This window comes from Cryptotermes secundus, unplaced genomic scaffold (assembly GCF_002891405.2).
Source record: "Cryptotermes secundus unplaced genomic scaffold, Csec_1.0 scaffold417, whole genome shotgun sequence".
NCBI classification, from domain to species: domain Eukaryota; kingdom Metazoa; phylum Arthropoda; class Insecta; order Blattodea; family Kalotermitidae; genus Cryptotermes; species Cryptotermes secundus.
In genome coordinates this window covers 387724-412867 of record NW_019739949.1, presented here as the reverse complement: position 1 = coordinate 412867, position 25144 = coordinate 387724, and the positions used below count along the sequence as shown (strand labels likewise).

Here is a 25144-nt window from a genome sequence, read left to right as displayed (position 1 = left end):
CGGAGAAAATGATGCTGGGACTGTTCTGGAATCATCAGGGCCAATGTGTAGAATGCTACACGTCCAAGGGGAACACGGTCACCAGTGCCTTGTATTTCAACCTCCTGAGGAATCATCTGAGAACAGCCATTAGATGAAAACTTTGTGGCCTACTCAGTACTGGCATCTTATTGCTACATTACAGCACCAGGCCACATATTGTCCGTGTGACAGCTGAAAGTAGGACATCAAGGACGTTCAACTGTAGTGTCTTCCTGATCCGCTGTACTCTACCACATCTTTGGGCCATTCAAGCAGGTTCTCAGTGGAAAGACTTTCCCATCCGACGAAGAAGTGCGAGAGGCAGTGCATGAGTAGCTATTCATGCAGACAAAGGATTTCTTATCATGAGGAATCAGTGGAGGACATTCATTGAATGCAACAAGGACCATGTTAAAAAATGACACAACTCTATAAAAATTATATGCCTAAATTTGCTGTTAGAAGTATTTCCATAATCCCAATTTTTTTTTTATATAAATGCAAGCCTTTGTTATTTTATCCTACCTTTAGTGTCACACATTTAAATAAAAATCGGGATTATGGAAATACCATATTATACCCATAATATATTTGCAGAGTCCTATTCACCAAGCAACTGAACCGCAATTTGGTAGACACTCAAATTCCTTTAAAGAGAGTCAATATAAAGGACATGAACCAAACTGGTTCAACAAATTTTAATTTCTCTTCAAAACCACATTTGTGAACATATTAATTGTAATAATTTATAGATATATTGATGTATTCATGCACATTGCTATAGTTGTTAAAGGATCAAATTTTATATTCATGGCATTTTGATGATATTGTATGTATGTACTGATATTGACCAGTCACATTGTAGTAGTAGTTTCTGCCTGCATTGATATATCCTTCTGAAGATGGTCTCACAGACTAAAACAAGTCAGGATGAAAGATTAAAAAGAAAAGAAAGAAATAACATTTTATCAGTCACACTGGACAGAGTTGATTAATCTTTTATAATAACTGCTAGTGTAACAGACCAGGATGAACCAAATCAAGCCCATCAGTAAGTTTTCAAACAAATTTCTTGGCTGCTCCCCTCATGGAAAAACAATCTGCGATATTCAGACCCGCCTTGAATATAAGTAATCTTCAAATTGTCTAATAATGAAATTCATTGATATTCAACTCTTTCTGAATTGGCGGCACCAATCCTTACATAATAAGACAGTATCGTCTTTGATTTTTGATCGAAACTGATGATGCAGTTAATATTTAGTGTAGACTGCAGTGCCAACCAAAGCATAGCTGCTAGTAAAATTATGAATAGAACACATGTTTACTTACTTACTCATGGAGCTGAGCCCTTCTGGAGGAGCCGCCAATTCTGCAGCTACTCAAGAATTTCCCAGCATTTTATGGAACCCAAAGGTTCATTACTGTGTTCACAGGAGCCATCCACTGGTCCCTATCCTGAGCCAGATCAATCCAATCCATCTCATCCTATCTCTAGTATATTTTTTTAATATATTTCTCTTAGTGGGGGGTGGAGTCCAACTGGCTCCACTCAGCACGGCGGCCACTGATTGGCCTATTGTACCTGCCCTGGGTGATTATGATGATGGAGAATTTGGTGGAATGAAGATTGGCAGGGGAAACCGAAGTACTTGGAGAAAACCCGCCCCAGCGCCACTTTGTCCACCACAAATCCCACTTGACCAGACCCGGCATCGAACCTGGGCCGCTGCGGTGGGAAGCCAGCGACTAACTGCTTGAGCTATGGTGCAGCCCATCCTATCTCTCTAAGAGAGATTTTAATTTTATTTCCATTTTAATATTGTCCACCCACCTACGCCTTGGTCTTCCCAGTGGTGTCTTTCCTTCTGACTTTCCCACCAATATCCTATATACATCCCTCGTCTANTTTGATTTGTTATCGTTGTTCCCAAATATCTGAATTGTGCCACATTTTCAAAACATCTGTTTCCTATATTTATGACATGATTTTGCCCTGCATTTTGGTGATGAGACATCAACATATACTTAGTTTTCTCAGTGTTTTCTTCTAGACCAACCTCTTTACTTGCATCAGTTAAAGTTTGTGTGTTTTTCTTTATGGTATCTACATTATCACCCAATAGATTCATGTCATTGGCATAGGCCAACAGCTGATGTGTCCTGTTCAATTTCAGTCCTACCTGGTTTCCCTGGATCTTCCTAATGGCATATTCTAAAGCAAAGTTGAAAAGGAGTGGCAATAAAGCATCTCCTTGTTTTAGACTATTCTGGATAGGAAATTTATCAGACAAATATTTACCTACATGGACTTTACTATACATTTCGTTTAAACATATTTTAATCAACCTACCTAGTTTCATGGGTATCCCAAACTCTATCAGAATATTGTACAATACTTCCCTCCTAACTGAATCATAGGCTTTTTTGAAGTCTATGAATAGCTGATGTACTGTCTCATCATACTCCATTTTTTCTCCAATATCTGACGAATGCAAAAGATCTGATCTGTAGTTGATCTGTTATGTCGAAACCCACACTGATGATCCCCAATGATTTAATCTATATATGGACTTAACCATGAGAGAAGAATATTGGACAAAATTTAGAACACATGTTTACCATATAATAATGAGAACTCTAGTACCTTTTGAACAGCTGTTTGGAAATCTGAATATTGTGGTGTCCATTTAAAATATAGTTGTTTGATTTGACAGTTATTTGGCTCACTCTGGGGTCAATCTGTGATCTTCCCAGTTGTGAGAGTGTGTTGTTTGAAGGCAGACATCAGTGTTATGGAGAAGCTCCCTCAGCATATTCCTCCAAAATATCATTATCCACACTCAAGACTGCAGGGCATTGCAACTCAGAAGACCAAACCCTGAACAGTTACCACCATGAAAACCTCAGAACTCACTCTTTGGCGTGGAGAATGGAAACAGTACATTCCTATGAAATGCTGGTAGATTGCCAGACTAGACAGTATCACATTTGAGGAGACAGAGTCACTGCTGTGGGAACTGTAAATGTAACTCAAGTTCGTAATTTGTGTTTCATGTACCTGAATATCTATTCGATCAAATTCATGGAAGAGCTGCCTGTACAGCAAGTTACGTCTTGTAATGTCATCATCGGGCGGCAATTGTTTGCGAACAAGTCGTGGGTTTACCCTGTATACCAATGTGAGAATTCGTTCGGCCACTTTGCGTACTGCCTCCGCCGGGTGGTGTAGTCCTGACGACCCAAATTCTGACAGAACTCGACATGTCAGACCACTGAAACAAGAGACCTTAATTTTGCCACAGTTTTATCATGAAATATTAATTCATCATAGAGAAAGTAGCAAATTGTGGCAGATAGTAAAGTTAATATGCTATGAGCAGGATAACTAGCCTTCAGTTAAGATTACAGATACCCTGTCAGTGTTCATTCTCTGTGAGAAGAATTGCTCTTTTTTATTTGTGTCATTTTCTGTGAATATGCATTATGCATATGCAATATGCATGTAATGCATATGAAAATGTGACTTCTCTGCTTTTGACTGTAGACCTAAAATGGAACATCCAAATATATGAAACTTGATCTGTACTCTTTCAATATATACAGTAGCTCTGTGATGTGCAAATATTGTAGTAGCACTTCTGAATCTGGCTTATATCCTCATTCCCATTTTTTCTCTAAATTTCAAGAGGAATTTCAGTTTATTGATTTGAATATTAGCCATTCTTCAAGAGTTTCAACTACAATTGCATATTGCAGTACACTGATATTCTTCAGTTTGTAGTTTTTGCTCACTTAATATTCAGTTTCAATGATCCCAAGCCAATACTGATACGTTAAATTACTTCGAGTGAAAAGTTTCTTCAGTTTAATGCTAGAATCCACTGGTTCCAAAATAAAACTTAAGTAGTACTTTTACTGATTGACAAGGAAAGCATCCATATCTGTGGTGAATTGGCTAAGATTGGAGCTGAATATCCGTTCATAGGACCTGAACCAGCCTGTGGCATCTCTATAGGAGTTGCGAGAGAAAGACAATCAGGGACTGGATATATATGAAGCACAAGAAATACTGGGGATCCTTGACTGGACTCAGGCAAGCAAAGGGACTCATATGAGGACCCTCAGCTAAAAGAGTGAAGAAACTGTTGAAGTTAAACAGGAACCAGCTATGATGGGTGGTGGGACTACTTACAGGACACTGTCACCTCAAAGGACACCTCTTCAAATTGGGACTAAGTAATAGTTACACTTGTGAGAGGTGTCAAGAAGAATATGAAACAGCGACACATATCGTGTGTGAATGTGAGGCCTTAGCTTATTTAAGATTACGTCACTTGGGTCAATACTTTATGGAACCAAGTGACTATTTCGATGCTCCCACATACAAAATCCTGTGCTTCATTCGAAGCACAAGATTGCTGAGGGGATAATCAAAAGAGGTAGCACAATAGACCACTGTAGGTCGCGGTGCAAGGGCCAAGAAGGCCCACCCCTTATACATTCATTCATTCATACCACAGCTTCTTAGTGGAAGAATCTTACCTCTGTTTATCAGTGGAGATGCCATGATTAAGCACAAGTTGTTCCACCATCTCAAGGCGACTAAGTGCTAGCCTGGGGTGTGTGCTACTTGTCAGAGGTCGACTGAGATGGACTGGAATTAAATGAAGGTCTCTGCAAGAAAACATTGCTGTTACACAACATGTCTGCAGTAATGTAGAATTCTGCAGNCACACATACAAGGTGCTATCAGAAAATTCCCAGACTATTATTGTCACTGCCTTGGTGAAAGATGATGAGAGGGGAGGCCAAAGTCACACTTCTGCAAGCCTATTGCATCAATCTGCGACATGACATTGCACTGTGAACATGCATTGTTTTTACACTAGTCCTTTTTCAACTTTGTGTTTCGTTTTATCTGTGATGGATGGCAAAATCGAGCAATGTGTCTGCATCAAATTTTGTGTGAAGCTCGGCAAGTCCGCTACCGAAACCCTTGAAATGCTTTGTGAGGTTCTTAGAGAACATTTTCTAAGCCAGACAGTTGTTTTTGAATGGAATTCATGTTTCTAGGCCTTTCGAACATCGGTTGAAGATGACAAACGTCCAAGGCAGCCAAGCACCAGGTAAAGGACACAAAATTCTAGAATTCATCAACGATGACTGTCGCCAAACAATCCATGAACTCTCAGACACCATTGGGATTAGTTATGAAGTTTTCCAGAAAATCTTAACAGAAAGTCTGAACATGCGCCACATGTTAAAATTTTTATATTTTGCTTGGGGTCATTGTCCAACAACATTGTCTGAGGTCTCCTTGTTTGGATTCATTTGCACAGTGGCATGAGTGTTTGTGTGTAGTTCCCAAGTATGTTGATGTAGTTATCATCTGCAATGTGTATTCTGTTTGAGTGTACTGCTTTCTTTATGCTTTCGGCTACTGTGTGTTTGTAAACTTACAAATGAAGCAACTACATCCTGAGTGAGAATGGGTCCTTCTTACAGTTCGGGATAAAACTAGTATGACGTTTACAAGGTCATTAGTTTTAGGCAGTGTTTTTTCTGTAAAAAGAAAGGTGCAAATATGCATTTCTTGAAAGTAAATTTGAAAAGTACCTCTCCATCCTTTCTGTTTACAGAACCCCGAATCCATCTTGAGTTAACTTTATGATAAACTTTCATCACGTTGAAATAAGTAAATAATGATTTTTTAAATATTAAAGTAAAATAAGACATTTGGACATGCTGTTTATGGCTTTGAATATAAAGAATTAATACATGAAAGCATACAAATTGAGTTTTACATAAAATTCAAAATTTTCATGACACTCCCAAAAAACTCCATGGCCTGTAGTCCGCAAGCAAACTATATTGACTGAGCGAGCGACTGCCACTTGTCGGCGAAGTTAGTGCCAAATTTGTGGATATAGGGTGTCATGTGGTCAGCGCAATGGATCCCCATGACGTTAATTCATGACACTCCCATCTGATGCAATGTCCTGACTTCATTTCTTGTTGGTGGTGCCTATACCTGACCGATGTTTTCGGTGTAACCATGAGTCCACCTATTTTGTTTGGTCAAAGTGTGGGAGGGGAGACTTACAGTTGTAATAAACAACAGTCGTGCAACTGTTATCGACTCCAGAAAACTCTGTTTGGACTGATGACCAGATTAATTTTAGAAAATCCTCGTTCACAGTCAATTGAAGAAATGAACATGATACTCAAAGCACTTCAAATGCAGCTATGTTTCTGGAACCATCCTTTCAGTCTGATAAAAAATCAGCGAAACGTATTTCTTTGTTTAGTTGAAATCTAATTAATAAATTCTAATGGCAATCTTGTAGAATGTCAGTTTTGAATTTACCAACGCATTGCTTTCCTGTAGGTGAAGTGTCATCGATAATTTTCTAACTTCAGTCTCGTTGGATGTTAGCTGAATATTAACATCTTAAGGCCACTGTCTCTTATCAAGCACACATGCTCACTGTGCCAAATCAGCATCTTGATTATCAAGTGACCTGTATTCAATTGTTTTTATTTTAAAAGTTCTGCAAAAAGCTTCCGGATCAACTGGAGGAACATTTTTAGCCCACTTTCCTCATTTAAAAAAAATCAAAGTAGGCTTATGAGATCATCATGCTGTCTGGGTGTCTGTGTGTCTGTATGTGTATCCCCCATAACAACTTTGAACGCCTGAACCAACTGTATGATGCTTAGTACATGAAAGTTAAAATTGTACAAAAATAGAATAGAAATGTTTTGTGGTAAAACTCTGCAACCGCTACATGTTGACCTGATTTTATGATGGCAAAAGCGACTATTTTAACTTTCATGTTCTGATCTTCAGTTTCTAATTTACTCTTTATGTCCTTAATTGTAAGTTTTATTATCTAAGCATTTTAAATTTTAAATGTTGACCAAGACTCAATTTATGAACTTAGGCATTTAAATAATTTCAAGACACAATAAGAATCCTTATTCGAAGAATTAGATGAAAATTAATTGCAGTTCAACAGCTGAAACTGGAGCACTGTAAGCCTGATGACCCGGTATAAGCGTCGAAACATGTTGCGTCGTTAAAAACAAAATAAAAATAAATGCTGATACAGTAGTGTCTTCTTTGTTTTTTAAATACAGAATGTTGTTGTGTAGACTGCATACCTATATACGTTTATGTACCTTATTCATAACACACAATAGGATGCACACTATTAAGAGTGTTATATCATGGCAACTGAGCCCATCTCAATGGCTTACTTATACAGGGTGTACCTAAAAGAATGGTGGGATTTCATTGCCGTATATCTCCGTCGGTTTTTGGTGATGAAAAGCAAAACGTATACGGATTCATAACGCGGCTCTCAAGTTTTCATTTTGTATATCGCGCTCTTTCCTAGTTCCATATCCGACAGTTAGGCGGCGTGAAATGTAAGATGGCGACCCAGTAAAAGAAGGCATATTGCGTGCTGCGATTTTAGGTGTCTAAATCCATCGTTACAGTGCGCTGTGAATTTCGTGTACGTTTTCAGAATGAGGCGCCACATGAAAACAACATTCGCAGATGGTACCGGCAGTTTGTGGACAGTGGATGTCTCTGTAAAGGCAACGAAAGGTGCGCACACAGAGGCACTTTGATGGATGCACATAAAATTTGGGCAGTTAAGCTTCCGAATGACATATTATGATTGTACACGGTAAGAAATACGAAATATATACGTGTCTGAAACCCAACCATTCTTTTAGGAGCACCCAGTAAATCTCTCCCGTCAGTAATACCGACACTAAGGCCTTCCAAACTGTTAAGGTAACAACATTAATATTACTTGAATGTCTGAACGAATCTTCATTAAAACTTGGTATACATATCATATATCAAAGGCCATGCCAATCACATAGATTGCAGCAATTTCACCAAACAATTTAAGCGTACTTAATGGCCATGTAGGTCGAAACATGTGTAAATAGGACAAATAAAGTGAACAGATGAGAGTTTTAATTGAAAATTAAATTCTGAATTAAAACTTTAGTATAAGTTACATGGTTACGCAGTAGCATAGTTGGTTGAGGCACTATGCTACAAGCCGGAATGTCGCGGGTTCAAGTCCCGTTAAGGTCATTGGATTTTTTTTTCAGTTGATCTAACCCTTCCAGCCTCACTATGGCCCTGGAGTTGACTCAGCCTCTAACAGAAATGAGTACCAGAAATTAATTAAATAATTTTCCAGGGGAATAAAGCACGGCTGGTGCAAAAGACTGACAACTTCTCCGCCATGTTTGAGCCGATTGTCTAGATAAGGAGGGACCCTCAAAGTCTCACAACCCTATCGGCCTTCACGGCCTGTTACAGGGACAGCTTTACTTTTTTTCTTTATTATAAGTTACATGAACAATGCAAACGAATACGTGAAATACGTGTATATTGATTTGTTTAAATATAAAAAATAAACACTTGAAGTTCACCTGACTTCTCGACAGTCAGCCATACTAAGTAAGGTGTGGACGGCCATGTTATGTATCCTGGGTGTGGGGTCACCTGACTTGGACAGTAGTTCGGGGAGTAGACGGTCCACACTACGTGCCACCTCAGCAGGGGTCACCCTGTGAGGAAAAAATTATCAGCTCTCAATCAAGTGCAACCCATCATTTGAATATTGAGATGAGATAATTTCTTCTGCAATTGTAACACAGTTGTTTTGTACATTTTAATGCTGACATTTTTCTCTTCTCCATTATGTTCATACTGGCCCTTGAGTCCATCCAGCCTCTTATCAAACTGGTGCCAGAGACATTGTTCTCCTGGGGTAGAGAGGCAGGGGCTTGAAGTTCACCACTCATCTCCATCTAGTGCTGAGATTAATAAAGCCTGGGGTTATACCTCAACTCCCACACACATCTTCATGGCATCATGATTAATTAAACATAGGAGAAACAAGTTAGGCAAGGAAAATTTGCAGCATTTCGTACATCAATTCAAAGGGGAGCTGATGGTTTCAGGAAAATATATGAAATTCTCAACTAGAGGGTTCTTAGATCAGTCCCCAGTCAGAACCATGGACAAATTTTTCTGCCCATGAAACCTTCACCACTTTGGAATTGTGGAGAATACCCTGTGGTTCAGGTCTCACATCAAGCTGCAGGCCCACTGTACTGACCATCATTCTGACCCTGACATTATGTGTAATAAATTAAGCCCTTTGGATGCCCCAATCTCGAAAATGTATTCTGAATATATCCTTGCCTGATGGACAGTTGCCTGGAAGGTCAACACTGACCAGTGTGAAGGCAATGGACAGTGTGACAGCAGGTTTTAAGATGTGAGATTTGGAGTTCTCATGGCAGTGACTATGAAGGTCACATTTTCTTCTGCAGTGTGACATGTAGTCTAGCAGATATCTACCAATGTTTCAGACAGACATACTGCCTCAGTCTTCATGATAGAAGAGTAAGATTTGCAAGCAAAATGGTCAGTGATGTAGGGAAGGGAGGACAAGTAAACCAGAGGAAGCAGTTTGTGATGAAATCCTGTGGATCTCAAAAGCGCTGTTATTGTACTTTGCTGTCTCAACTCCTCTTCAATACCCCATTTTAATACTCTTTTATTTCCTTCTTTATTTCTTTTTTTTTCAATTTGTTATATCATCTGCTTTTTACATTATTTTATTTTACATTTTATGTCTCCCTGCTTTCATCACATAGTTGTATGGTGTGGTTGTTTTCAGGACCGCAGGCCTTCATTTCACTCTGCTCCAGCCCTTGTCCTTCCTTTCCTATATCACTAACCACCTTTTTCACACTGATTGTTCTTCCACCCTTCAAGTTCCTCTGAAATCTTGTAAAATACCTTTCAGACTACATGGCATGACAGCCTAGGTGACAGTAATCTTAATCAATTCTTAAGATTTATCTTGTCACAACCAGGAAGTGTCTGTTCACAGCAATGCAGAAGGCTGAAATCTTGACTGTACCTGGCTGGCACAAACTCCGTGAAGAAGAGTCTTATGGCTTCAGCTGCTAAACTGTAGACTGCGTATACTTTGTCTCTGAGAGCTCGGTGCAGTAGAAAGATGGCTGCACGGGCTATTTTGTTTGGTGAGTTGTGCTGTTGATCCAAATTGCTGTCCCCTGACACTAAAGCACGTAGCTCTTCTTTGAGCAACCGGAGGCCCTCCTCCTTATCTGAATACTGCTTTGAATAGAACTTTTCTACCTGCAAGTAATATGATGTTACTGCACAGATTTTTTTATGTATTTATGTTAATAATTACTAGTGGGGACTGTAACTGTCAAAAAAAAAAAAAAGAAGTAAAGCTATCCCTGTACCAGGCCGTGAAGGCCCATAGGGTTGTGAGACGTTGAGGGTCCCACATTATCTAGACAATCGGCTCAAAGATGGCAGTAAGGTTGTCAACCTTACGCACCAGCCGCGCTTTACTCCCCAGGGAAATTATTTAATTAATTCCTGGTACTCATTTCTGTTAGAGGCAGAGTAAACCCCATGGCCTAGTGGGGCTGGAAGGATTAGGTCAACTGAAAAAAATCCAATGACCTCATCGGGACTTGAACCCGCGACCTTCCGGCTTGTAGCATAGCCCCTCAACCACTACCCTACAAAGGGGGACTAGGATAGCTCAGTCAGCATAGTGATGGACTTGGACGGGCTGGGTTCGATTCCCGGTAGTGCAAGATTTTTTCTTCTCCACATTGTTCAGACCATCTCTGGGGTCCACCAAGGTTCCTGTCAAATGGACAGCGGGGCTATTTCTCCAGAGGTAAAGCAGCTGGGACATAAAGCTGATGTTGACCTCCATCTCAACCCAAGGTCAAGAAGGGTTTAGCTATGTCTTCATGGCATTAGTGCTAAAATAATTAAGCACAGGGACAGCTTTACCTTTTAGGATTACAAAATGATGGAGTGTGGTACAGTAGGTACAGTTTCTGCTACGCATCTAGAAGGTAATTAATTGGATCTGAGATTCATCTTGACCTTAACAACGGATTCCACCAGGCAAATTCTGGGATTCATCTTGGCTTAACATGATCAAAATTTAGAGGTAAAAACGATGTGCTTACCAAATCAGTCCCATACACAGATATGGGCAGAGCTGCTTGCTTCTTCTCTCGTTCAGTGAGCCGAGATTTGGTTGCCTCAGGTGCCCCATCAAGTTGGTATTCTCTGTGTGTGGTAGTGTGGCAGCTGAAATAAGATATTCATAAGCATGTAACACAGCAATAAATCTTCATCAGGTCATATTTGTGTTACATTTCTTCTGACTTGGGATTCTTTATTGAAAAGTAAGACCGTGGTCAAAGTGGGAACAATAGGTTATGAATGGTGTCAAGAAGGAGGAAGAAGGAGCTCTGAAAGAAATTGAGGAAAAGGAATTAAGGGAGAGAAATAGAGGGCGGGGCTTTATTGCTAGATGATTCACAGAAAATGAAAGTAGCTATGTAAGCAGAAGAAGATATTTTTTTTCTTCGTGTATTCTGGTATGAAGATTTGCAAGCGAGNCCCCCCCCCCCCACAGAATTTTAAGCCGTATGAGACTATTTTAACAGATCACCCTAGGGCATTTGGATTTATGTGTCCTCTCAATCTTCATCTATTTCCAAAAATCGTAAACAAAAATTTGTAATATTTTGTAGCTGCGCCCTCTCCCACACCAAAACCAGAACCCATGTTTCTATTACATTACATTTGATTACAGAGGAAGATTTTTCTGCCAGCAGGTCAGTGCTCTTTTGCGAATTATTATTCAGTTGATGCTCCATACTCATCTATCTCTTCTCCTGATGCTGCTGAAGGCAAGGTGCAGGGAGTATTTGTATTCAAATATTTCATATTGTTGTGCCATTACTTAACATCAGTGCTAGCATGAGTGGTGAATAATGAATTGGAAAGGATGCGAAAGGAAGCTAGGTAATGCCTGGAGGGACTGAGGAAAACCACGGAAATCTCAGTCCCAGCCAAGCACTGAACAAGGCACCTGTCATGTAGAGGTTAGAAGCATTACTACTGAAGTCAAATTGTGCAGTGAATATTTGAAAAATGAGTAGATTTTCTTGCCCCATTAACAGAACAGTTCTTTACTCATGTTCCAATATCCCTTTTTATATCTGTACCCTAGGATTCTAGGTCTCCTTTATTCATTACATGTGAGACCATGTACTTCAGCAATCATGCATTTTAGTTAATGCACTGTCAGTGAAATATTTTACCACAAACTTACTGCCTAAGAGCTGGAACTGTGCGTTCTTCATAAGCCTCAAAGCTTGTTCTAGCAGGCATTCCTGTTCCTCCTGTTGGTTTATGGCGTCTCTGTGAACCCCGAAGATTGCTTTGTGGTTGTTGATAACCATGTGGCTGTTGGTTGGTGGGACTGGTCGTTGGACTTGTCTTGGGATGCTGACATGGGGCTACCGCAAGAAATACAAGGAACATATTTTATAGCCCATTGTGCTTAACACTATGATTATCAAATCATATACAGCATTAGAATATGTATAGCAGTATTAGCTCCACCCTTTCTATAAGATCCAGAAGGAACATATTATATATATAAAATGTTTGATGATTGAATATTTGTGGCAAAGGCTGATTCTGAAGTCTAGTATTTTCTAAGATATGACAAAGCACATTCCAGCAGAAGTTAACCAGTGTTTTGGAGAAAGCAACTGCCTCCACCCTCAGGACTGAAGGGCAGTTCAAACAAACAACCAGCAAGAAGCAGGCAGCAAGCAACTTGTACTTGCTTGACTTACCATGAACATGAAAATAGCATATTACTCTGAAACATTAATGAACTTCTGCTGGACTACATGACATTACATCACAGAACATAATACCCTTCATGGTCTGTGCTGTGAGAATTCAAATCAAACAAATGTTATTGATTGTACAGATATTATCCATTGTGTGAGGTGTATTTATTAAATGAAATATTTCTGGAGTTGGCTTTAATCCCATTCTCAAGTGACTGTTTGCCATACTGACAGATTTTTATGATGATACTGTGACGTGACACCTGAAAGCCAGAATGAACCAGTAAACACATCCTCGAGGTTACGTAGTCAACAGTGAGATTTCTGTTGCTAGGTAGCAAGTCCTCAAACACAAATTCCCACTGCAACAGATACACTGGTGAAGGTGAAATCATTTCCACGCAGTAGAAGAGAAGACACTTGTAGTCCAGTAAGGAATGTAGCGAGTCATAGGCAGTAATTGATTTTGAGCTGTCTTAATTGATTGTAATTGTAAAGAAGTGCCAGTAAACCCAATCATCAAATCCACAACCAATTATTATTAGTCACGCTAACCCCAAATATGTGACATCAGAAGGAAAGGACTTAATGTGGGACCATTTGAATACCAGGCTTTATGCTAACCACTAGACCACTGGGGTGGATAGCGTGCTGGCAGTAACTAAAATATAAAGTGATCACGCTCATGTTCTGGTAGTCAGCATACTAACCTAGCATTCAGAAAGTCCTAGTTTTGATCTAAACTGTCACAGCTAATATCAGGATAAAAAATAATAAAAATTTAACAGACCAGAGGTAACCAGCACTTAAAGATGGTCATTGTAGAAATCAATGATGCTGTCATGTTTTAATGAGTAGACATGGGGTTTGGATGGATTATTGGTTTTATTGGACACTTATAACCCGTGACTAAACTAAAAATCTCTGTAACACACACTAGTCTTCTAGTGTCTTCTAGGCGTTGCTTGGTTATGGTTTCCAACAATTGAGACTCCTCAACTTCCTTCTTCACACATGCCTGCCAGAACCTTCCAGCTGCATCCACCCGCAGACACCGCCGCAACTAACTCAGAGTCAGTGTTACTTTATGACTGGGGCTTTACCGCCAATCATTTTGTCTTGGCGCCAATCCCCTTGAGGCTCATGACCAGAGATCTTTTTTTTCGGGCAAGTGAACCCTTGGGAACATAGTTCTTATGTAACATCCTCTGTAATGAGAGGGTGTATTTGATTCTTATAAATAGGCTTGGCCTTTCATCAAGTGTATGTATTGCACAGATAGCATTAAATTGAAATTTCTTCCCTTTGCACTATATACAAGTCCTCTGTCAGTCCAGTCTTTGCAAAGCAGATCTTGCCTGTCTTACTTATCTTATGTTACAATGGAAGCTTAGTCACTTGAAAGGTCATAAGTATATTTTCTATGTCTAGCTTTGCCTTGTTCTATGCTGCAAACATAGTCATTCTCATGATTTTATGTGACTTCTGCTTATTGCCTGCACAAATTTATTATATGATTGTATACATATGGAAGATTGAAAGTTGAGTGCAAATTGTGGAGTGGTATGCACCTTGGAAAGTTTTCAATGGTGCGGAGAACCTTGTTTTAAAGGCACTGCAAATTTAGGAGGTAGATGTCTGCCACTAATTCCCAGGCCGGCCAAGTATAAGCCATTACTTATTTAATCAGTGCTTTATGGAGGGTTAGTTTAATACAGGCTTAAACGCTCACTTTTGGATAGGAAGTAGATTTTAATAAATGTTTTCTGTGTGCAGTCTCCATGTCATCCCCTTATTGAAGACTACTCCGAGATATACAACATGACTGACAAAGGGGATATTCCATCCATTCAATATAAGATGAGCCTCAGGGAGCCTAAGTCTGTGAGAAAAGTAGATAACCTGATCGATTTTTATGTTCCAGTGCTCACTTCGGTTCTCAACAACACTGAGACCTCGGTGTATCTTTCTGAGAACATAACCCTTTCTGTGGTATGTTGCATATATACAGGTGTCATCAACAGAAAGGCCTAGATAGCCACCAGTTTTTCGGGGTGTATAATTTATATTATCATGTGATAGAGTGACTATAGACAGAGTTTGAATCCGTATTTTATTTATTAAACTCTTACAAATGCTTTTCACTAATACACACACTTTACAGGTCACTGGAACACACACTTGTATCTTCTCAGCCTGCAATGTCTTCATCAGTGTTCTGGTAATGGCTTGCAATGGCGGACATTCACCTTCATGTGGGTTCCCGAACTGTCCCCGACCTCAGCTACTGGCTTCTCTCAGTAACAGCTCACAACAGCAGAGCCCCAGCAATTATCTAACTCACTCACAAATCAAATGACTCCCCTCCACTCCACTGACTGACTAACTCTAACTCTCCTCTCACTAACTGTCCAGCTTATAACATCTTGGCTTGCACTACACAGAGAACACCATTCCTCTGTTGTTTAAGAACCGTTGCCTGATAACGACCCTTATGTAGTTGTTTGTTTTGCTGTTGTTGCCCAGCAATGGGTCTACACGCCACAATTATACTGTACAATGTGGGAGTGAGGACGGAAGCTTGTGGCACCCCTGCTTTGTTTATCTCTTGGCACAATTATTTCATCTTCGATCAAGACTCTGGATTTTCTGTGAGATAATTTAGCTAATTTATACAGAAAGCCAATGTGCCTTGTTGTATCAAAGGCCTTTTTCAATATCCAAGAATAGAGCAGCTGTAGAACGTTATTGTTAATGTCATACATTGAAGTGTTGTGCTGTGACGGGCATGGAAACCAAAGTGGCTTACATTAAGCAGGCATATTTCTTCGATGTGGCTTTGAACTATTTTCAAAATAAGTTTCTTGAATAGCTTGCCTATGGTGGACAAGAGGCTAATCAGATGTAAATTTTGAGGAAATTTTGGGACCTTACCAGATTTCGGTAATGTTATAAATTTTACTTCCTTTCAAAACCTTGGAAAATGGGACAACCGAAGGCAGTGGTGCAACAATGTGCCAGATTTACCAGTGGTATTCTTGGAAGGTACCTGAATCATTCATTTGGAATACCACCAGGTCCACAAGTCTTTCTCAGTTTCAGTGAATTTACTAATTAATGACTATCACAGGGCCCTACTTTCCCGAACAGGTTACCATCTACAGATGCGAGTAGAGCTTGGACTCTAGCATCCACCCGTTTCACATGGGTTTCATCACACAGGTCATGAGACGCGAACTGATTTTCTAAGCAATTGCAGTCGCATTGGTTTTCTCATTTGGGTGGTATGTTGTTTTCATAGGGCCATGAACCTTTGGTCCATACTTTCTCATAAGCGATTGCCACAAAGGTAGAGATGTGACTTCACAAATCTCTATTTTTATTTTCCACCATTTGAATGCCTTTTTATTATGGTTTTAGTGGCCCAGTTAACTGCCATTTTACATGCTGGATCCTGTGTTGCTTTCCACAGTGTCCTTAACCTCATTTTATATTTTAGCAGACTCTCCAGACCAGGTAGATACTAATGTAGGTCCGAGAGTGTAAGTTTGCTTGTCGACAGCCTATAAGCCGAAGCTATAGAGGCAGTTAAGTCACAGGCCACCTTATCGGCTTCTTCTCCCAAGTTTATTTGCATTGTAGGTGAAATTAATTAAGAGGCATGGCTTTGGAAGATCTCACAAGCTTTGAATTTGTCAACTTGATCTGAAAGCTTCCTACTTCTAACATGATCCAGCAAGTGGAAAACGATTGGTAGCTGATCTGAGTCCAGACCATCTGAAACAGTGACTTCTGACAGCCGGACATTCTTGTGCACAAACAATATCGAGCACATCACCAATGCCTGCAGGAGGGTAACGAGTGTAACATTGTGGTGCTGAAATTTCAGACTCATTTATATGCAATAAATTCAGTAGTTTTGCACTTGAAAAGTTGGAGAAATACGTTTTTCCAAAATGGATGTTTTGCATTCAAATCTCCTGCCAGTAGCAACTTGTGTCTAAAACAGAAGAGCTTAATGATGTCTGCATCATTCCAGGTGTGGTCTGGTAATTTATAGATGGCTGCAAGTAGCACTTCACTAATACCAGTCGGTATGTAAACCTCTGTGACTTCTATTGAAACATGAGGAAGAAGGTCTACAGGATGGGAATGCACCTTTTCTTCTCGGGAAGCGGTCAGTACGATAATAGTTATAATTTGGAATGAGGAACCTCTCATAGGGTTTGAAATGTCTCTTAGGGAAGAGTCACATCTGTATGTAAGTCTTGCAGATGTTTACTGAGCTCATAGCGCTGCCTCCAAATGCCATTTGCATTAAATGCTATGACTCTGAGCAGCATATGAACTTTAGCAGCCACTTTGTTGCATTAAATTAAATACCATTCTTATAATGACCATAATTTTGTCTTTTTCTGGCACAGCTTCACTGAGCTGTGTCATGGTCTGTTGCACTACAGTGGCAACTTTTAACCTGTCACTGATATACGAACTGGGAGCCTGTACTAAACAGACCTGTTCTTTGAATTTCCTATTTTGGCAGATGCTGCTAAACGGTGAGCCGAAAGCTCTTCCTATATGTCTGCGGTGCCTGTGGCTGCTGGTGTTACATGTCTTGATGCAGTGCAGCTGCGAAGAACTGCTCTGGGGAGGTGAACGTAGAGAAGAACGTTCTCTCAAAGGATAATTTTGGAGCTCGTTGTGTTCTTCTGTTTTACATTTCTCTTTTAGCTTGACTGCAACCTCGGTATGACACTGGATGAGGTTTCTCTCCTTCTACTAGGGTGCACTTGCATAGATTCTGTATTCGCCTTTTCGGGGCATTCCCTATGCAGGTGGCCACCACCGCATCACAAACGTTGAAGAGGAGGGGGGTTCATTTGCAGTTGGCCCATACATGGCCAACGTCTTGGCATTTGTAGCACTGTGTAAAGCCAGTGTGAGCTCTGAATAACTCTACCTTGATGATAATATGGTTAAGGCTATTCAGCTTGCATATCTTTTGAGATTTTATATTATTTTAAGGTGAAAAGAAATAGAAGGAGGGGTTCCATATGGGTTTGTTCAGTGGATATTGTTCAAGCGAACATTATTTGCCTCACATTGATGAGATTAAAGTCTAAGTCCTCAAGACTGTTGGAAATATCTTCCGCTGGCGTGTCTGGGGAAAGGTGTCGGACTACTGTCTTTATAGGCTTTTTGGAATTGGAGGAGAAGCTAAAATAGTACAGATTATTTTTCTTCAGATAGGATATCATGACTGAATAGTCCGTCATTTCTTTTCTTACGATACGGGGCTCATTCAGTGTATTTCGAAATTCGTACTCTCCTATGATAGGTCTTTCAAGTCGCTTTGGAGTCAAATGGTGTTTATAGTAGAAGTCATCATCATTGGTGGCGGCCTACCTGATTTTCTAGGAGCCTCGTGTTCCGTTGTATGTTCTCTACACCAGTAGTCTCTGTGTCCATGTCAGTAGTTCTGAGAGGTGCGAAGAATTTGTGAGTTAACATTGCTTTTGGAGACAACTTGGCAGCTGCAGATGTTGGGACCCTTTGATGACTGCTAGGTATTATTAGTGATATGCCTCTTGCATCTCTTTACTTCATTGAAATCATTGTCCTGGGCCATTGATTCGACTGAAGTTTGTTCAATACAGCACTTTGTCCTGACTATGCATTCACCTTCAGAATTGCTATTGACAATAGAGGTCCACTGAGAGCTTCCCCCCACTTTAGCCGGTGTACATCTGACAAGGTTCTCAATGTCACTGAGCACTTTTTATACTAATTGCACTACAAAAGCTGCTTCTGGGTATTATTCATGATGGTGTGACATTCAGATTTCAGCGATGGTAGCTTCTTTGTCCAGTATTTCCGCAATCCTGGTACTGGGACGTCCGCCATTTTGATGTACACTCAAGTTCACCACTTGTTCTGATGTTCGCACAGAATTGCATACACCAGCACCAAACGGAGTTGGCCATGTACACACTACATAAAGTTAAGTTTGTAAAAGCCACTCTGTCCTACACACGTTTCGTTCAAATCACTAAACCCAATCAAGATCTGGTGTAGATTTTACCATGACCTCCCCACCAATTCACTCCGACTCACTTCCCTCCTCCCACTCCCTAACTGCAATTAACTCAACATTCTCAAATCTCCCATTGGTTCTCTAGCCTCCATATGGGCTGCATAGAAAACTCCACTAGCAACAATTCCTCTGTTATTGCTTGGTTATTTGTTACCTTGAAAAACGTGTTTACCGTGCCATTGCCCAACAATCGATGTATTTTCTGGATCTGCTATTCTGACTCTTATCCGTCATGTCACAACAATTATATTTCCTAGAATTACGTTTAATTTTGTTAGATTTTGGGTCCACTCAGCAGTGACTATGAACAGTACTGCCTTCTATGATGTCACGCCATGTAGTCTGGTAGAAAATACTGCCTCAGTCTTCAGTGTCAAAAAGTACGGTAAGCAGGCAGTAAGCTGTGTCAACCATGATATCCCAGTAGACTTGCATTTTTTTTATAAATTTTGAATTTCATTTATAGCAGTCTTCTAGTCATATTTTACATACATTTTACTTTTGTTTTTATTCCTGTCAGCTGATTTATTTCCTCATTTGTCGAATTTTGTATTTTCTAACATTTACCAGTGATTATTAATCATCTTCCATATTTTTCTTAAAACCCATAAAAATCTCAATAAACTTCATTGTATGTGCCTTTTCATGTACCTAACTTGTCATCTTTTGCCAGTATCTCAACACTCTCAAGCTTCTTCCAGTTAACATTTACATAACACTTTATTTATTGTGCTGTTTTCAGTATGAGACTTAAACTTCTTTTGTGTTTGTATTCCATACTTCTGTCTGCTAAAGCTTTTTGTTTAACTGGCGTTTCATACAAGCCTATCAGTATCTTCTCACTATTTTTGTTGTTTTGAATATGTTAACGTATTTTTTCTGATACTAAACAATGATTAATACCTTATTTCATATCAATTGTAATACAACATACTCTATTGTATTTAATTATGCTTGGAATGCATAAAAACATATATGCTAAATATGGATAGAAACAAAGGAAACGCTGAAGCTAATGAACATGACACAAAATGGTGCTGTGTGCTTGCATGTTGACTTTGCAAAGGATGCATTTCCTTATATTCATTTGAAAGGAGAGCCATGCTTTAGCAGTGATAAATAATGCAGTTAACTGAAGCAGCACGCAAGGCGTGTCCTTCAATAAATTATAGGGTATAATATAAACTGAGGAAAAAATAGGCATGTGTACATAGCAGTAGTTTTCAAACATGAAGAACATGAATAAAGAGATAAAGAATATAATAAATTTTGTGGATCTTACGATAAACAGAAATGAATCAGATATCACATGTTGAACATACAGAAAACTAGCATGCATGAACGTGGAAGCAAATACTGAATCATATGAAATAGATGAGTACAAGATGGCAGTTTTCAGATGTTCAGTTATATTTAACAGAATGGACAGCTTATGATTAAACAGAAAGGAAGGATGAGTTAAGTGTCACACAAAATGTAAGCAAGCTCACAAATTAACATAATAAGTAAATACAAAGATAAATAAAAAATGGAACATACTGAGACGAATCTAGATGGAAGCAGAGAGGGTCAATGACCAACATGGCTGAAATTTGCCTCCTTCTGGTATCAAATTAAGATTGTTATAAAAATATGTAAACGTGTAAATGGAAAGCTGATTTTTAAAATATGAATTACAATATCTTAAAAATTACTAGTAAGGCAAAGAATGGGTTGAAATTTTAGGATAACCCAGTATTAACATCATCTGCATGATGCAAGATTAAACAAAAATAAATCAGAATGTACTAAACTTTCTGAATTAAAAGTACAAATATGGAAAAACTGATTAAATTATAGAAATATTGAAAGTGATTTCAAAAGACTATCTCATGAGCACACGGGAACCACTAATACGTATGAAGAAAACTTCGTACTGAAAGCAGAACATGTAAATTGACACAGTGGCTGCGTGTGTATTGTCTTCAGTGGTTTCTCGACTTTGGTACTAGGTGGAGGTGAATTGTTAGCTTCGCATCCTAACCACTTTACACCATGGAAAGAGTCTGCGGTACACATCTGACAGGAGTGCGGGTGGGCCCCAGAACAGGTCTGATAGAAGTGGAAGAGAGAAACATCTCTTTCTCCGTTAGCAATCAAAACAGTTTCCACAAACAGAATTTTTTATTTATTTCTTGTTTCCACCTACACTTCCTCTCCTGTGTCTAAATACCCATGCAGAAGTACACCAGGGCCGCAGAAAGAAATCCCATGGCTCAACTCCCTCTATTTCCCTTTGGAGCCGGTATGCTTCCATCTGCAGTGCACTTTCCTTTATTCCTCTCCGGTCATATCTGATTTCTTCAGTCAAATATTTGTAGTGACAATCGCTTGAACTTGTTGAAAGGTGTAGTGGGGACCGGAGTGGAATAGAACGATCATGGATGGCGCAGACAATGAGAAATTCTGCCTCCCTCAATTAAATACAAATCTTCTTTCTCAAAACTTCGTCACAGTAAGCCAAAATCCCCAGACCCTGTGACGAAAACTGCCATTGGTGTCTTCCTTCAAACGTGAGTTGAAGAATCAGTAATAAAAATTATGGCGTCATCCTGTCAGAATAAAGGCGTAGTTAGTCATTGTTGGCTTGTGATTATAGAATTAGTCAACAATGCCAGAACTTTCGGTTCAGTTATGTTTACATTGTTGCGTGACATATTGTCTCAGCATAGATTTGGCCTTGTACAATACAATATTCACAGTTCACTCTACCCTTGAGTCCAGTATGTTCCTCCTCACTTTGTGAACACTAGGTTTCTGCAGTTTTATTATGGTTTATAGTGTGTGAATGGTAGTAACAGGTGCAGAAATTTGCATGCCTACGAGTGACTCACGCGGTGCGGGGCTCTTTGGTCGTGAGTGAAGGTGCAGCGGTGATACGGGACTCTGGTGCATTGCCGGGCTGTTCTGGGTGGGAGGTATCCCTCCTTCTCTTCCTGGGAGACCCCCCGGTACCTGAAGCAGCCGCGGGGGTGGTGGTAACTCAGGCCGCTTACCCCCAGGCATTGATATTTCCAGACACTCGTCATTTTTTGCTAGTGGCTGCAACAGAGAAGTGATTATTACATCATCATAGAGATTTGAGGTGTTCATTTGGTGAGAATTAAGACTGTGGTTGTGAGAGTGTTCAGATCCATAGATGATTCCATGACCCAGAGACTGCAGTCATAGGCTGCAATAAGTTAAATTAAGAGACCAAAGCTCTTATTGCTTCTGGAGGAAACCATGGCCTATATTCTTAGTTTAATTTCTAATTAATTGCTCTTTGGTTATCGAGATACACTTTTTGAGCTGCAGAAGTTATGTAGCATAAAATGTTAGATGCTATATGAATTATGAGTGAGGAAAGATGTATAACTAAGTGTCCAGTGAGCGGCCTCCATAGTCTAGGGGTAACGTTCCCACCTCGTGACTCAAGGTACATGGGTTCAAACCCATCGGAGGTCGTGGAATTTTTAAGGGCGGAAAAATTCAGGGAACAAGTCCTCCAGGAGGGACTTTAAGCCGTGGGTCCCGTGTCGTAGCTTTACGGCACGTAAAAGAACCTCATATCCCAAGGGGACCTCTGAGCCAAATTCAGGACATTTCCCGCCCAACAGTAGTCTCTAACGCCTCTGGTAGATGGGGGAAGCATCAAGATACCGCTGAGCCAGTAGAGGCCGAACTCTCTGGCTGAGTCGGGACTGATGGTACGCACCAGTACCGATAGGGTATAGAAACTGGTAGAATATCACAGGGAGATGCACAATGGACCAATATCTGGTCTAAGTGCATGGGAAAACCCACCCTCTCCAATAACAACAACAACAAGTGTCCAGTGCCTACACTATACAAGTATTTGCTGGAGGTAACCGAAGAAAGTCATGAAGTCTTCAGACCGAAATTTAAACTAGAACACTCTGGAATATGTAAGTGGTATGCTGATGGATTTCTAACGCCGTTCCTATTTGTAATGGATTCGCAGTATGTTTTCTGTGCGGCGGAAATTGATTTATTAACCATTATTTAGATGAACTTCAAGCTTGAAGGGAATGACTGCAACTGTCATGGGATCTGGACATTTTGAATATAATAATAAAAATTAAATGTAATTACAGATCCCTGGTGTTATTTTTTCTACACTACATATTCTTACAAGTCTAATAACTCCTCACCCCATTGATTTCAAGAAGGTCATCGACTTCCAGGAATTGATAGACAGTACGTCTGTACTCATCCATCTGAGCTTTCTTCAATTTGGCACGTTCATAGTCTTCAAGTTGGATGGCATGTCGCTTCTCCAGTTCATATTTACTAAGCCGCTCTCCTGCACTGCGAAGATCCTCCATCGCCAGCTTCAGTTTTCGTGCAAACTCGAATCTCTCACCTGAAACAAATATGAAGACAGTAAATTATTTGGTGGTGAATTTGAATTAGGAAGTGTACCCACTTGAGGTTTAGTTGTGGTCGAAGTTACTTGTGAACAAAATACAGAGATTCTGAATGTTAAAGTAGGTGATACTATAGTTATCAATAGTTACCACTACAATTTAAAGGGTTAAATGTGCAGTTATCATGTGAACTTACAAATGACGGCTTGCTGCTTCTTTGCCTCCATGTTGCGGATGATTCTGGCAACTTCTTGATCAACATACATCTCAAATGCTAGATCATCGTAAGGGGATGTGTATTTTGGATTGTTCACCAGGAGCAGAGCATTGTTGTTACCATTGTTAGTTGAATGGGAGGGAGTTGCTGTGGTTGATTCATGTCCTGTGCCGTTGTTATTCTGCTCTGAATCAGGCTTTTCTAGCTCAGATGATGCTGATGATGTACTTGCAGAATCTAGATGCTGGCCTAGCACATTGATTGCTATCAAGGCAACCTAAGGAGAATAATGTTAGTACCAGAAAGAGTTCCACTTCTGAGTGAACAGCACACAGACTGTTGGAATTGAGGTTCTTAAAGCGGCAACTGTGAAGAATACTGTCTTCTGGCCTGAGATTCTATATAGTCCAGTCGAAATTCACCGGCTTTTCAGAGGTTCATACTGCCTCCATCATCAGGGTCGAAGAATAAATAAAGTAAGCAACAACAATGCTGCCTACATCCTGTTGGCTGCATGCTTGGATCACACCCTGAAGAGTGAAGCAGTAAATTCCTCCTAAAAGCCAGTGAACTTCTTCTAGACTTCACGACGTCGCATCCCATAAGATAGTACTCTTCAGCACGAAGATTTAATCATATATATATATACAGGGTTATTAAGAAAGAATGAATCGATTTCATGACTCATTGCTTCAGTTCTCAAGCATCGTCATGAAATGAGTCAGTGACCATTTGAAAGAGGAGTTATCTAAGTTCTGAATGGCTGCCACAGGGGCGCTGAAGCCGCATCGTTCTTCCGGCAACGTTCAGTTATTCGTTTACCCTCGGAATGGCGAGTCCTCGGCAAAAGGCGTTCTGTGTTCTCGAGTTCGCGAAAACAAATTCGGTTGACACGGTGCAGCGTGCTTTTCGAAGGCGATTCGGCATTAATCCGCCCTGTTCTAAGAACATTCGACGGTGGTTTCGACAGTTTCAAGAGAGTGGGTGTCTGTGTAAAGGAAAAAGTCCAGGACGACCACGAGTCTCGGAGGAACAAGTGGCGAGAATCCGTGCTGCTTTTGAGAGGAGCCCGCGGAAGTCAACAAATCGAGCTTGCGATCCTCAATCCACTGTCTGGCGTGTGCTAACAGTACGTCTACATTTGAAACCATACAGACTGCAGCTCATTCAGGCACTTACCAATGACGACAAAAGGAAGCGGATTGAATTTTGCGATTCGATGCTGGAGATGATGGAAGACGAAACCTTCATTTCACGTTTAATTTTTAGTGATGAAGCGACTTTTCACTTGAGCGGCACAGTCAATCGTCACAATGTGCGTATTTGGGGAACAGAGCACCCACATGAAACAGTTGAGCACGAAAGAGATTCCCCTAAGGTGAACGTCTTCTGTGCTGTGTCTCAGGACAAGGTTTATGGTCCCTTTTTCTTTGAAGGAAACACCGTTACAGGACAAACCTATCTCGATATGCTCCAAAACTGTCTCTTCACTTCACTGCAAGCAGATTCGCATGAATCTGAATAAAAGTGGGGATACACGAGCACGCCACGGCTGCAACGCGGCATTACAAGTGATGCGCGGAGTGATTTGGTGCACCTCGAACAAGCGACGCGCACGCAACGAACCATCTGAATGGG

The 25144-nt window shown here is 40.2% G+C and overlaps 1 protein-coding gene and 1 long non-coding RNA gene across 3 annotated transcripts in view; one reads left to right on the top strand and one right to left on the bottom strand.

Moving 5' to 3' along the window:
- The window catches only part of LOC111872099 (centrosomal protein of 104 kDa), a 63115-nt gene that overhangs the window by 8990 nt on the left and 28981 nt on the right, over nt 1–25144 (bottom strand). The window contains exons 4-12 of the mRNA XM_023865653.2: nt 23486–23783; nt 23074–23285; nt 21754–21961; nt 12255–12441; nt 11098–11221; nt 9993–10234; nt 8488–8625; nt 4567–4698; nt 3083–3296 (exon numbers count right to left, since the gene is read on the bottom strand). Coding sequence (XP_023721421.1) covers nt 3083–3296; nt 4567–4698; nt 8488–8625; nt 9993–10234; nt 11098–11221; nt 12255–12441; nt 21754–21961; nt 23074–23285; nt 23486–23783 — 1755 coding nt within the window. The remainder of the gene's footprint in view (nt 1–3082; nt 3297–4566; nt 4699–8487; nt 8626–9992; nt 10235–11097; nt 11222–12254; nt 12442–21753; nt 21962–23073; nt 23286–23485; nt 23784–25144) is intronic.
- Nucleotides 7439–25144, top strand: part of LOC117282926 — a 22039-nt gene continuing 4333 nt past the window's right edge. The window contains exons 1-2 of one of the 2 annotated variants that reach the window (XR_004513869.1): nt 7439–7721; nt 16826–16963. This is a non-coding gene — a long non-coding RNA (uncharacterized LOC117282926). The remainder of the gene's footprint in view (nt 7722–16825; nt 16964–25144) is intronic. The other variant, XR_004513868.1, reaches the window with a different exon arrangement.